The sequence below is a fragment of the Cyrtonyx montezumae genome, unplaced genomic scaffold (assembly GCF_038088225.1).
Source record: "Cyrtonyx montezumae isolate F1298 unplaced genomic scaffold, pur_monq_1.0 scaffold_3, whole genome shotgun sequence".
Classification (NCBI taxonomy): domain Eukaryota; kingdom Metazoa; phylum Chordata; class Aves; order Galliformes; family Odontophoridae; genus Cyrtonyx; species Cyrtonyx montezumae.
This window is the reverse complement of record NW_027072034.1, coordinates 94,230,838-94,245,160: the sequence shown is the minus strand read 5'-3', so window position 1 is coordinate 94,245,160 and position 14,323 is coordinate 94,230,838. Positions and strand designations below refer to the sequence as shown.

The following is a 14,323-nucleotide window of genomic DNA, read 5'->3' as shown; positions in this document are numbered from 1 at the left end:
ATTAAGGTAATTATGTCTGCGCTTACACACATTCATTGTAGCTCTAAATATTCTTGCTTGCTGTTTTGTTGCTGATATGCTTCTAAAACTAATCTGAGTTGTTGCCCTGCTGTTAATTACCACAAAGGTTATAAATACAAGATGTCCTTACATAAATATAGCTAAGTTATTTGTATTATATTCTCAAATAAGTTGCAGGCCTCTTTTGCAAGGTTTATATTAGCAGATCCAATGGTTTCTTCTTGTACTAATGAATTTACAATACTTTAGGCTTAAGGGATCTGTTAAACTAATATACAATAGATATATTCGATATTGCCAAACAGTGACTTTGTCATCAAAGGTGAAAAAAAATCTATTTTTAAGCTTGCATGAAAAGAGAGACTCTGGGAAAGCTGCATTAGCCTCCACAATATCACTGGCAAGGCAGTGTGGATTCTTTACCTTCTGGGTTACAAATAAGTTTCCTTTTAAATGGTTGGAATGCAGGGGAGGGGAAAGGAAGAGAAACCCCTTATATTCTCCTTGTCTAACAAGGAGCCTCAGCGTGAGAACCACTCCCTAGCAAAAGTAATCTGTGATTGACAATAGTTTTCTTTGCAACCCAGGCTAAAAATGGTTTAGCTGTAAACAGACAAATGCAGAACATTTTAATGCCCTTTACACGCAAGCACTGCTTACAAAAACACTCTCCATGTGGGATGATTAGTCAGTGGCACCAAGCAATCAGCAAGCTCCAGAGTTCTTAAAAAATGATGACTTTTCATTGCAGAGTATGAGCACAAACATAGGAGACTTTCTTTTCTTTTGTCTTGTTATGAAGAAAGAGAATAGATTCACAAAAACTTGAAGTTTATTCTCCATACTGTCAAGGTATTCATAGATGTGATCTGAGGCAAGCTACTATAATGGGCTTCACCCTTCTGGCTTGAAAAACTGAGAAATATTTTCCACTTCACTGAGACAATGAATGTGTGTAAGGCATTTGGTACAATGGGGTGGGAGCTAAGCAAACAGCCGGAACAAGTCTGAGACTTTGATACAGTTTCCTTGAAATCTTAAAGCGCTTTAGCTCTGCAAGGAGTCTACAAAGATCTGGAAGGAAAAGATATCATTGAAATGAGGTGAGGTGGGACAACTTCAGCATTTCACAGGGATTCTGATGGTACTTTTAAATTGAAACACTAACAATTGTCTTTTGCTGAAGTTAACAATCACACACAGAAAGTTATGTAGGAACACCTTATTTGTACTTTCAACAGTTTGAAAAATGATGCTAACACCAACTGTATCTCTATGGCTGTTTTTCTTTACAGACTCTTTCCTGTGAATCAGACACAAACACAGACTTACCCAGGGATTCTGCAGGTCTCAAAAGGGCAAGCTTACCAATTGTTTCCATGGGCATTCTGCCAAATATTAGCAGAATCTGTTCCTGGATGTGAATGATGGACTCATTTGGAGATTAAATCTCTATACACTAGGAAGGCCATCTGAACTAAATAGGGTTTTGACTCAAACAACATACACTTCCAAGGTCCTAAATTAGTATTTGTAAACATGCTAATTTGTAACTGACAATAATCTTTAGTTTCAAAATGGAAACTGGAAGAGAAAGGCAATGTTGACAGCAAAATCATAAGTCTTAAACACTCTATGATTATTATGAATCAAAACAACAGATGTACTACAAGTAACAGAATCTTTTATAGAGTCAAATGAAACCTTTTTTGATTCACACACTGAAAAGGCTGATACAGCTAGAATATTTATTTCTGAATCTCTCAGAAACGTTCTATGGCCAATATTGAACAGCTGTTAAAAAAAAACAACAAACTACGGATGATTTATATGCCAACAAAGTCACTAACCCAAAGCACATTTTTATGTCAGATCTGACATTAATATCTATAAACACTTCTGCTGTTATCAGGGGCAACAGATAAACTACAGTTGACATGTTAGTCACTGTACCCTGTAGAAGTAGAGTGCCCACCCTTGCCCACTAAAAATAGAAAAGGTAGGATGGCCAGGTGATGTTTGTATTTCCAAGCCAACAATTCTTATCTGATCATGAGGGTGAGGAGATGATGACCTACTGCTTCATTCACTGCATGGTATGTACTGTCACCAGCAACTCACTCATTAAGCATCCCAGGCACACAAAGAGACAAAACTCTCATGAACAAGGTTTACAGAACTGCTTCTAGTTTCTCTTTATCACAAGTACCTGATAATTGAGAGGTAGGTTTCAGAATCTGTTACTAGGACTTTGCATCACAACCAAATACATTTTGTACTAGCTATTGCCTAACAAGAATGAAGGTTGAGTTCTTCCTTGTACTTACAATGACTTCAGTGGCAAAACCACTGACTGATATGACAGTGAGAGCCTGTTATAACACGTGAAACTCAAGAAACAGAAAATATTCCTAACTACCTCTATGGGCATAATAAAAACAATGTTTCTTTTTGATGTTTTGTCTCTATTTTTAGCAGGTGTATCAAAACTTGTCAAGTCACACCTTTCTGCTGTGAGTCAACATTATTTCTTCTTAAGCACATGGAACTGGCTGAGCCCATCTGAGCTTTTACCATTGTGTCCTAGCGTTAAAGTAACCTTGCACTGACTTCTCACTGACACACTCATGGTGCAGTAGGCTTCTTAGGCAACAGAAATACCAATGAGATGCACTGCAAAATCTTTGGAAGGATGTATGGATCTTCAGACATTTTTTTTCTCCTTTGTTGATGAACAAAGAAGCTTTAAAGTACTGGTGTTTTGGACTTTGTAACTTCAATGTGTTCAAAACCCATGCAAATGATCATGATTTAATAAAAAGGCAATCCCTGTAGAAAAATTTCAACTAATATTTCTTTCTTCCCTTTCTCTCTCAAATGATGCATGCTCATCTTTCTAGTCTTTCTGAGGAGGCTTCTACAGAATAAAGCGACAGAATTCATATTTTTAAAATAGTTTCACACTTAGCTAGTCATAGAATTCATAATATCGTTATGACTTAGGTAACAAATCATGAGGTACACAACAAACATAACGTAAATCATACTTCATTTGAATTCTCACAGAATTCCTTTTATTATTACTCCATAAACTAATTCTACTGGGAAAAAGTGAGCTCACAAAATAGACTATTTTTTTTCACTTTAACTGTTGCAGATGCTTTACTCCAGTAAGTTGCTCCAAATGAATTCACTAGAAATAAGATAGACCTATGTCCCACTGAGATCACAGCAAATTAGAGGACTTGAACGTAAGACTCTCTGCCTCTGCTAATTCCACTACAGCACAGGGATTTTCCTGCTTCAGCAGGACACTGAAAACAATAAAACAAGAAATTTCCAAAAATATTCTAAACAAACTTCAAAACATTAAAATCTGTAAGTATTCTCTAACTTTACTTCCTATGACAGTATGATTAAGATCTTCAATGCAAAATACTTAATTTCGCTCTCCCTTACAGGGAAAAAAACCACATCTCATCAATTGAAATTAACAACTTCATTAAATTAACAAAGAGTAAAATAAATGATCTATTACCTTGACAGGTCCGTTCATCTGTGAGTAGTTTGTAGCCCTTCTGGCAGCTGCATTCAAAGCTGCCAACTGTGTTTCGGCAGAAATGATCACAGCCACCATTGTTTACCAAGCACTCATCAATATCTGTAAGGAATGAAGGGGCAAAAATTTAGTTCATGATTGTAAATAGAGCATTTTAGGGCAGGAGTATAGGAGTTTATTCAGATTTCCAAGGAGGCTACTCTCCCTGTTAGGAAACAGATTCATCAGTGTATCCCTTCCCAAACCTTTCTGGCAAGGCTCACGAAAGAGCTATGGCTGAATTGATCTGGAGTATTTCTCTCAGCAGTGGAAAAAGTAAATGATCAAACTGAGGAACTTTGATGTCAAAAACAATTCAGGGAAGTTTGTAAATGTAGTGATCTACCTAACACAGGACTTCAGCTCATGTAAAACATGAATCTCTTGCCTAATGTAGAAGCTCTCAAAACACACTGAATCACAGAACTGTAAGGGTTGGAAGGGACCTGTAGAGATCAAGTCCAACTCCTCTGCCAAAGCAGACTCCCTAGACATGAGAACAAAAACATGAGAACACTTAAAAAATGAAATATCAACAAAAACGAAGTAAAACACATTTATCACAAAATACTTATATTATTACTATATAAAGAAATGAAAAGGTAGATTTGGTTCATAGTTACCACAGTATGCTAGTTTGTCCACTATGAACACAGTGTCATTGAACAGCCATCTTCACATGTCTAACCTCTCCAATCTGGTGTTATTCTAGAGTGAATCCATGTAAGATATTGGTTTTTTTTTCAGTTGTTTTCAAGGCAGAGCATCTATTTCTTTTATTTGAAAGCCATGTACATATAGAAAGGACAGAATCAATGCTCTTTAAATAGTGTGCATCAAGTGCAGAAGAGACCTCTGTTTTGAAGTTCTGACTGGTGATTCCACCTCTTATACCTTATAACTTAGCCCAGAAGTTTTCAAAATCTGGAATGACCAGTCCATAAAATCTTGTGTATGATAGGTCACAGGACCTCATTTGAAATGCAGGGCACCTTTCCATCCTCCCTTGCTTACAAAACTATGGATGCACATTTTTTGAAAAACAAACAAACAAAAAACTACTACTTTTTCAGGAGAGCTATAAAAATATAGGCTTTTTTAGAGATACAATCAGTGGAGAAATGATATATCAGAGCCTTGGTTGCATGCTTCTGTGAGAGAAAATGAGATCTTTCAGAAAACTAAGTGGAATGTGATCTTTGCTATTGAAACACCTCTTATGATTATGCTCTGAAACTCTGGAAAAAAGTAAAAGTAAAAAGTTAAAAAGTAACTCCTGCAAGACACAAAGGTAGGAGCCAAAATGTGGAAATGAAGATTTACCAAGTATAACATGATGCTGATGAACAAAGGGGGCATTTAAATTGATTTGAATTTAAGATGACTTTGATGGTCTGTTATTCACTCATTTTTGAAAACGTTATTACATTCATGGGAGAGTAGCAAGGCTATTACCACACTTCTGCACATGGAATATAAAAAGCGGCAACATATGACTGCAGGAGGAGTGAAGAGGTTAATCTAGAAATTTTAATAGCTCAGAAGCAAATTCAGCCCACTTTCCTAAATCTTGCTTTGCTGCATGGACACTGACAGAAATACATTCAGAATGGTGTACTACTCCAATGAGCGAGACTGGCATACATCATTAAAAAAATTTGCTCAGGAGCTGGACATGTGGAAAAGAGAAATGAAACCTTACAACTAATAGTACTGCTTATTAGTTTTGTATTTGGTTCTGCAGAGGAGTGTACTTTGCATTCAATCCCACTAAAAACACGAGGGCAAAAAGATAGATAGCAGCTGTGGTTGCTTTGAGTGCTTCACCCAAATGCAATCTCTGTCTCAGGGAACAGAGTTCCCAAGCTGAGCTGATAGCAGGAGTCTTATTTCTTGTCTGTGATCCTCAAGTCCTGGTGACTGAAACAGAATAGCTAAGGACAGATAACCCTAGGCTCCCAACCTGACCTAGTGAAGATTACACTGCAGGCTGCTCTACGTAACAGCATGAGACAGTAGGCAGCAACCCATTTGGTTTCAGCTATGATTACTAGCACAGGTATAGATAAGTGGTGAAAACACAAGACTTGCTGGCCTAGTTCCCCATCCATTTTCATTCTTGTGAGTGATTCCTCCTAGCATGTGTTAATTGGGGCTTTGGTACACTTCTCATGATGGATTACCACAGCTGCTCCATCCTTTTTCACAGCACAAGTGTACCTTGCCATGACAAAATTTTTGAACAAATGGAACTGTAAATTAAAATTACTAATACGTTGTGCATCATAAACACACAGATGTACTATGATGTGTAGGATGACACAGAGTAGTCATCCGTCATTAAGAAGGTCTCTTTTACTCTTGATAAGAACAACATGACCTCTGGGTTATGAAGCAGAAATTACTTGCAGCCTGTCAAACATAATTCTTAAGGATTGATGTTTTAAATGATAGCCCCTGGATTTCAAATGTTACATTCCAGATTGCAGCCTCACTAACTTTCTTTTTAGAGTCTCTGCAGTCTACAGGGACTAAAATGAGACCTTCCTGGCCTCAGTAGGTAGATATGAAGCTGTTAATCCATTTCAATTCCACTGACAATGCCGCATATCAGTTTTACACCAGCAATTCTATGGAGTAATCCTGAACCAGGATCTAGGCAAAACCTGGGAGAGTCCACAGGAAAAGAGAGTATTTAGTCATTTCTTTTAGCTGGATGGCATGACGTGGCCTTTTGAAACCAGGACCATCAAAACAGAAAAGAGGTTGAAACTGTTAGCTGCAAAAACATTCTAAATAACACAAATAGCGCCAATGTCTCTGCTTTCACTGTATTTCTTTCCATGGCCATAGCGAGACTGACAAGGCGTGTAAAAATTATTTCACTCTATGGAAAGCAGTACATTGCTGCATTTCACTTGAAAGAGAGCAGTATCCAACCATATCATGTCTAACTGGTTCACAGAAATTGCACCAAGCCTATATCCCCACTATTTTTCTTTCCATAGCTATAAATAATTTGTGTTATGATCCATGTGAAAATAAATGATTCCACTGTGTGAGAAGGGGGAGGGAGGGCATCTATCTTTAAACTGACTGATACCCACCTTTGTCAAGTGGCTCCTGTGAACTTCACAGAGAGTATGCTTCCATGGCATGTCTGCCTACCAAGCAGGGAAAGAAAAACACAGTGGAAACCCATCATGATATCTCTATTATTATATAGTATTATTGGGACTATCTATTAGGGATTTGATTTAGTAGTTGGGTAGGGATAGCGATAGGAGGATGGTTGGACTAGATGATCTTGTAGGTCCTTTCCAACCTTATGAACCTATGAACCTATCTGTAGAAGTTATAAAAGTGTTGTCTTCAAACATAGCTCTGAAGTGCCTTCTTTTCAATTGATACTGCAAGTTGCATAAAAACGGCTCAAACTTTCCACATTGCTCTGTTCCCCTGTATCCCCAGAAATACAGAAGTATATAAAGAGCTGTATTTCTCCACAATAATGATAATCAGCATCCACACAATATGCTGGTCATTTCAGACCAGGAGGTCTGTTGGGCTGTCATTGCATCAGCAATGAAATTCAAAAGGATTTTTCTTAATGTAGCAAGAGTATTAAGTGATATTGTTAAATGATATCTTGCTCATACATGCTACTGCTGCTACAAACACCAAATGACATCCCCTTCACAAATGGGATGCAGACCAATGATTGACCAATGACAAGCCATAGAAGTCTGTTGTTTTCTTTTCACCACATGTCCTTGTGAAGATTGATGATAATGACCGTTCCTGTTTCACTTGTACTTTTTAAAGCTCTGCTCAGCATGATTCGTGTTTAGAAGGCCCCAGTTCTGATCTGGATGCGTGTGCATGCATGAGTGTGTATGTGCTATAAAGTCAGAAAGCTTTGCCTTGCTGTACACAAGTCAGAGAACAAATTAAAAAGTAGTGATTTTAAGTAACTTAGAATTTAACTTTCCACATAAGCTGCTTAAATACAACTGAAAGGGTAATCAATGTGCAATCTTCACTTAGCTCTTGAACAATGACAGATATGGAGATTTCCAAAGCCTCATCTCAGGTGGAAGTTAGGCTTCTTTCAATGGCTGGACAAATATTTGAACTGATTCTGTCTGTCTAATCCTCGGCAGTATTAAAATGCTACCTAGCTCCAGGAAAATAATATACTCTAAGATCAACCAAAAATAATTATAGAAATGTCATGCCCTTCTTGTTTTTACTAAAGAGAGCATGTTAGGATTAATAACATTATTATCAACATACAGGGATATCTGTAGGCATGTTTCCTGCAGTGTGGACTAGTCTGCCAATTCTTCTTTTTATTCCCACTCATGTCATTTTCCTCTGCTTTTCTTTCTCTCTTTCTCTTTTCTCATGCTTCTGAAAATCACCACTGTTCCCTAACCATTATAACTATTGTTGCCTTATTGACACAGGTATTAGTTCCCTGATGCATGCGGGTCACAAAGTACTTTATAAAACAAGCCATAAAACTCTTTAACCTTGTCAAAACTGAGGAAATAGACACACAGGAAAACAAATTTACTCTCCCAAACACTAGTGCCAACCCAATGCACAAGACAACAAGGCAGCCTTACTACAACAAACAGGACAGGCTTGTACAAAGCACATGTTGCTCTACATTATACCGCTACTAATGCTTATATTACAGTTGTTTTAATTTGCCTCTTATACTTTTAGTGCAACTTGGAGTATACTAAGTAACTTGGTAACCTACATTCTCACTGTGCTAAGTAACACTTTCCATCCTACAGGCCTGCTCCAAAAGTAATGCCTCCTATTTTATTATGTTCTGTTGACAACTGAGGCAGATATTGGTGGCATGGCAGCAAAGGTTTCTAAACTTCGTGCCAATATGTCATAACATTTTGTTGCTGTGCAATGAACACCACCAAAGGGCAGTCTGTCAAAATGGCGACTGACATAGAAGTGTGTATGATGCAATGATATATCACTGAATTCCTTCAAGTGGAAAAAAAAATGGTACCCATTGACATGCACCAACTGTTGCTGAATGCTTTTGGAGACCAAACAGTGGATGTGAGCACACAGAAATGGTGTCATTGCAAGAAAATCTAAATGTAAATGCTGTCTCTTAGATTACAGGAAAATAGAAGTCCTAGTCCAGTTTTATAATGGGTTTATTTAGCAGTCTGGGCAAGTTTTAAAATCTCCCTACTTTATCTGTGTAATATCACTTAATATTTTCAGGACAAATACTTTAAAATGAATTATTTTAATTGAACAAAGTATTTTGAAAAAAGTCATTTGCCATAAAAAGTACTGCCAAATTACAGATGTTTTTCTGGTTTAGTACGGGCTTTTGAGTGGTTTGATACAGAAGCATGTATTGGTAGTGTTTTATCCTAGAAGACTTTGTGAATGTGCGTAGAACTATATAGGCACACTCCATTTTAAGAAGTACATGTGCTGTTCCACCACTCTACCTGTGACTGTGCTCTCTGAAAGGAGCTAACTGCCTCTAACATGCTTTGCATGTTTCAGAGAGGAATAATTCTATTTATGCAGTATCTTCTATTCAAGAATTTCAAAGGCCAGGATCTTATCAACTTCATTGCATTAAACCTACAAACACTTCTGCAGAAGAGCAAAATTTAATTATTTCTCCTTTAACAAATATGGAACTTGAGGCAGGTAGGGCAGTGCATGACTTCCTTGCATCATACAGCTATAAAATGAAATAAGGCATATATTATAGCACCTCTAATTTGAGTTTTGCACTTCAGTGACATCCTCATTTTCCCTCCCACAGTGCTAATTAACTGTAATGTATGATAATCATTACTGAACCAAAGTTCCACTAAGTAGCAAATGAAGGTTATCTATTTAATTAGCTTTACGGTTAGTTGTGGGGCAAGGCATTTTCCTAATTAACAGAAATAAAACTAGACTGGGCGGACAGGAATGAGTGTAATTAAAATTTAATCTCCCTCATCCTGAAAACACACTGCCCACAAAATGAAGAGCTTTGTCTAAATGCTCTTATAACATGGGAGGGTTGAGGCAGGTTTCAACACATTTCCCTCATGTCACTTTCTCCATTTTCACCTGTTATCTTTGCAATTTCACAAAGAAACCTGTCTTCCAACACAGATGGTAATCTGTCACACATGGATTTAGGTGTCAGCTATTCTGCTTCAGGACATATCCACTCTGACATTATCCACCAACCAATCAATAAAACAGTCTGCCAGGCTGCCAAGAGATCAATCACCTTGTAAAACAAACATTATGTCCCATTATTTTCTTATTACAGTTAATTAGATTTATAAAACACAAAAAGCTCTGAAAGTGAAAAACTTAGAATGCTGTCAGAACAGTTCAGGCCATGAATTCTCAATTGTGAAAGGGAAGGGATTTACTAAATCTATCAAGAAAAGAAAGGATTTTCATTTAAATTTTTTTGCTGAACACTGAGTTCTTTTTTAAACTTAAAAAACATGTTAGTGCAATGCTATCAACACAATCAGTGCCAGTTGTCTTAAGACTGTGATACCAGAATGTGAAGTGGACTGGAGATATAAAAGAGATAGAGTGATACAGCTACTACAGATACTGCCTAGAGCTAAACGAAGAACAAACAAACAAACAAACAAACAAACAAAGACTAGAGAGGTCCCAGAAAATAAAGTTAGTTTTCCACTCACTGTAAGATTTTACTAATGAAAGTGTTTTTTAATAAAATACTGGAAAGGAAGAAAGGAAATATTTTTTAATAAAATACTGGAAAGGAAGTGTGCAATTAGAACTTGGGGACAACAATTAATATCTCCCTTTCACAAAGCATCTGGGAATTTAAGTACAGTAGATTCTGTGAAACTCAAATGGTAATAACAGCAGTTTAAACATATATACACTTGAAGGTTGTATTGGCTGAATACCTACTTACCTTCATTAATCACATAGCCACTATTATCATAATAATTTCACATTTAATGCTTATGCGATGTAGGAGGAGCTGAGACAGACAACTGTATGAACTGGTAAAAGTTATGCTAAGTGGCTAGTAAATGGTATAATTCAGTTTCTCTTGAGGTAAAAGTCAGACAAAACTGCTTGAGCTAATATCCCTGGACACATTATCTGTTGTAGGTCTCAGTGAAAAACAGTCTTGCCCTCGCAGTATTCAACCTCTCCATGTAATCTTGAGGAAAAGTACAAGGGCAAGGGGCTGGACACTGCTGGACGAAGAAACAAGAATCTCTGGACTTAGCATATTAATTTACCTTTTAGTAATCTTTATTTTCCCTTTGCAATTACTCTTTGCTCAGGAAAGATGTGTGTTTGCTTTCAAGAATCTCACCCTTCATCTAAAAAAGCCTATATTGTGCATGATATAGTTAAATAGAATTTAAAAATAGAATTTGTGTTTGAAGACACTGATTTTCTCTCTAAAATCCCATTAAAACTATGGTTTTTCTATGATAGAGCTGCTTGTGCTGAAAAGGATAGTTGAATACAGTTAATTCTCAATAACTGATAACGAAACAAAGAAAATTGGCTGGTGACCAACATTAACCTTCCAAAACTTTTTGAAGATATTTCTTCAACCATCCAGGGATCAGTTCTGCACCAGGGAAGACTAACTCATTACTGAGAGCTGGATCTAGCCATATAAAAAACAAGATATAACATTTGATGAAAAAAGTAATAATAAAAGAAAATAATATTTTAAGTTTCAAATGTTGGTAGCTATGATTATGTAAGTAGTTGACCCCCAAATTACAGAAAACACACCACACTTCCACATAATAAACTGTGGTTGCTGATCCTTGGGGAATTTCATTTTGTCAAATAAATGCTAAGCCTTTTCAACAAGTGAAATGCAAAATATGACCCTCCCAAGCATTAATTTAAAGGATTTGGCATTTTCAAAGGAGAGGTTCACAAAGACAAATAACTAATGCAAGTTTCCAGGGAGCAGAGATATTGCCTACTCATGAAAACACCCTAAGTTAGTACACATGAATTTATTTTGTGGGGATAGATGGAACCCTTGGGAAGGAATGAAACTCAGTTACATGGCAGCTGACCTAAGCCTGCAATTTTTTAATGGAAGATAATCTGTTATATTATATTTGTCTGTCAAGAACAAGTCTACAGAAGACAAATGAACTGAATATCTTCAACTTAAGAATAAGGCCATCCTCCCAAAAAGGGAAGGGTTAGTGGAAGTTTCACACAGTCTGGATGACATAAATTTGCAGCAATAGTTAGAAGGTGAATGTTATCCACATTTTTTTTTTCGCTTTTTTTATTTTTAATTTCCCTTCCATTCTCCTCTTTCTGACAAATTTCACCTGTGTTACTATTTAAAATTTGACTTTCCTCTCATTTTTTAAATTCCATGAGTTTATCATTTCATTATTCCTCACTGTGACCTGGAACTTCATATCTCCCTTACTAAGTCTGGATCAGATTATGTCTACATATCTAAAATTAACTGCGCTGTTGCCCACTTGAAGTATACACCCATCAGTCAGTACCTGATGTTCTTTTCTCTAGGCTTCTGAGTACTTGTAACCAGCTATTACCAAACATTTTCTATGTTCTTTTCCTCAAGATGCTATACATCTCCTCTTGGTGAACCGTATCTTTCTCCATCTTCTCCTCTACCACATACGGTTTTACCATCACCTCTGCCAATTCTTCTCTCCATGCCTCTGTCCCTCTGTCATATGCACCATCATCTTGATGTGTGCCAGGTTTGTCATTGTAATGACAACAGTCCAATCCCTCTTCTCTTTAGTAAAGATGGTGAGAAAAATAGAATCCTAATTCTGAGTCACCCTTCAGCCTTTTCAAAGCCTTGAAAGAGTTGTTTCCAGGGCAGCCATGCTGGGACAGATGAATACAGCTTCTCTTTGGGCATAACACAGAGCTTTTCACTCAGAAACTGCATCTGCCTGCCAGATGCTGTGACTATTTTCCACATATTGGGTTATTCTTATTTGTTCTTTGTCTTTAGACTGGATAACATTGGTATAAATGCATTAAGTGGCTGTGGCCTCAGCAGTGAGGTTATTGCAGAGAGGCTGTCATTTTTGCTTCTTTAATCCACATTTAGGGAGACATTTTGAAAGTTTTTTTGTAGCTATCTGGGAGCTCATGTCCTAGTGTGATTTCCTTGCCCTCCTTGTCTTCTCTACCTCTTATAAAACAAACAGCTTGTCTGAACTCAGGTACCATCCTACCATCAGTTTTCCCTTTCTGAATCCAGAGCAATGCGTTTTCTCAGACATCTTGCTCAGGTTCTTCAACAGACTCTGTTGTTTAAAATTCCTTTTTTGTTTCAACCTCTCTTTTGTCTTCCTATATAACAAACATAAAATTTCCTTTGCATCCTCTTCCTTCACCAACTGGGTTACAGTCTAATATGGTCTTTATTTTCCCAAAGATGTCACAAAGCATGTGTTCTCAGAAATTCTTGCCAGTACTCAAATGCTAAACAGGGATATTGTTTTCATGATGGAAGTCTTAATTTTTCTCTAGTTTAATATTGCTTTTCTTTATTTCTTTCCTCAGTTAGGCAGATGCCTCCATTGGTTTATAGCCCTAAATCACCAACTGCCTGCCTTTGGTTGCCTCTTTGACATGAGTGTCTCTAATTTCATCATAAGGTTTTTTTCAGAAGGAGCACATTAGAAAAGGGAAAAGGAAGGGAGATTCTTTACTGCTGCAACACCTACCCAGGAAATACATACATTTCCATAAATCACATTGTCAGTCTGAGATTCACAGAGCTTCTACTAAGATAATATGATGTGATCTTATGGTCCTTTACACAGAAACACTCTAAAATAGTAGGAAATTATTTGTCAGTTGGCATTTCACATAAAGTCCAGTCATTTTTAATTGAATATTGAATTGCACATTTAATCCTCCTAAAATCACTAGTCTAGTTACAGGAGGACATTTTCATTACCATCTTTCTTCACATGATTCTTATGTTAATTAATTTATTTAGGTGCTAACTTCTCACACAATACACAAACATGTTCCTTTGTCCATTCACCACTCTGCATCTATATATACAGTTTATGCATGCAAAGATGTAAGATGCTTCTGCATTTAATATTTGTGTTTGTTTTAGAAAAAAAGATGGACCTCAACCACAAGATTTGTATTTGACTTCAATCCTTTTCAGCTTCTTTAAACTACAATGTCAGTGAGATCTTGGGTTTGCTTCAACAGTGAAGTTCTGTTATAAATTTAGCTTCAGCTCTTTCTCATTGTCTTGTATCCATCATGGAAAGGGCAAGTTATTTTTTTTTTTAACTCATAGCTGTAATGGCTTCTGATCATATCTGGCCTCTTTTGCTTTCTGATAGCTTTTTATTTAAAAGTACAGAGAAGCAAACTCAGAGTTTATATTTGGACAAGCACTTATTTCTAGTTACAAACAATTGGAGGGTACACTGTTATAGCTGGAAATAATATTATGTAAGGGCTCTGATGGAAGTAGAGTTGTTGTATAATGTATTTTGAAAACTAGATCTTGATTTGACTAATGGGAAACTAACTTTAGGTTTAAGCTGATGAAAAGCAGGGAGAAAGCCATCACAGAAAAAGAACAGCTCAAAATAAACCACTTTGGTAAACACTTCAGGGTTGTTAGGAGACAACATA

The 14,323-nt window shown here is 36.8% G+C and overlaps 1 protein-coding gene across 1 annotated transcript in view; it reads right to left on the bottom strand.

Moving 5' to 3' along the window:
* SCUBE1 (signal peptide, CUB domain and EGF like domain containing 1) overlaps window positions 1-14,323 on the bottom strand; it is a 204,350-nt gene that overhangs the window by 44,238 nt on the left and 145,789 nt on the right. Inside the window, exon 9 of the mRNA XM_065742416.1 lies at window positions 3,560-3,682. Within this exon, the coding sequence (XP_065598488.1) occupies window positions 3,560-3,682 (123 nt within the window). The remainder of the gene's footprint in view (window positions 1-3,559; window positions 3,683-14,323) is intronic.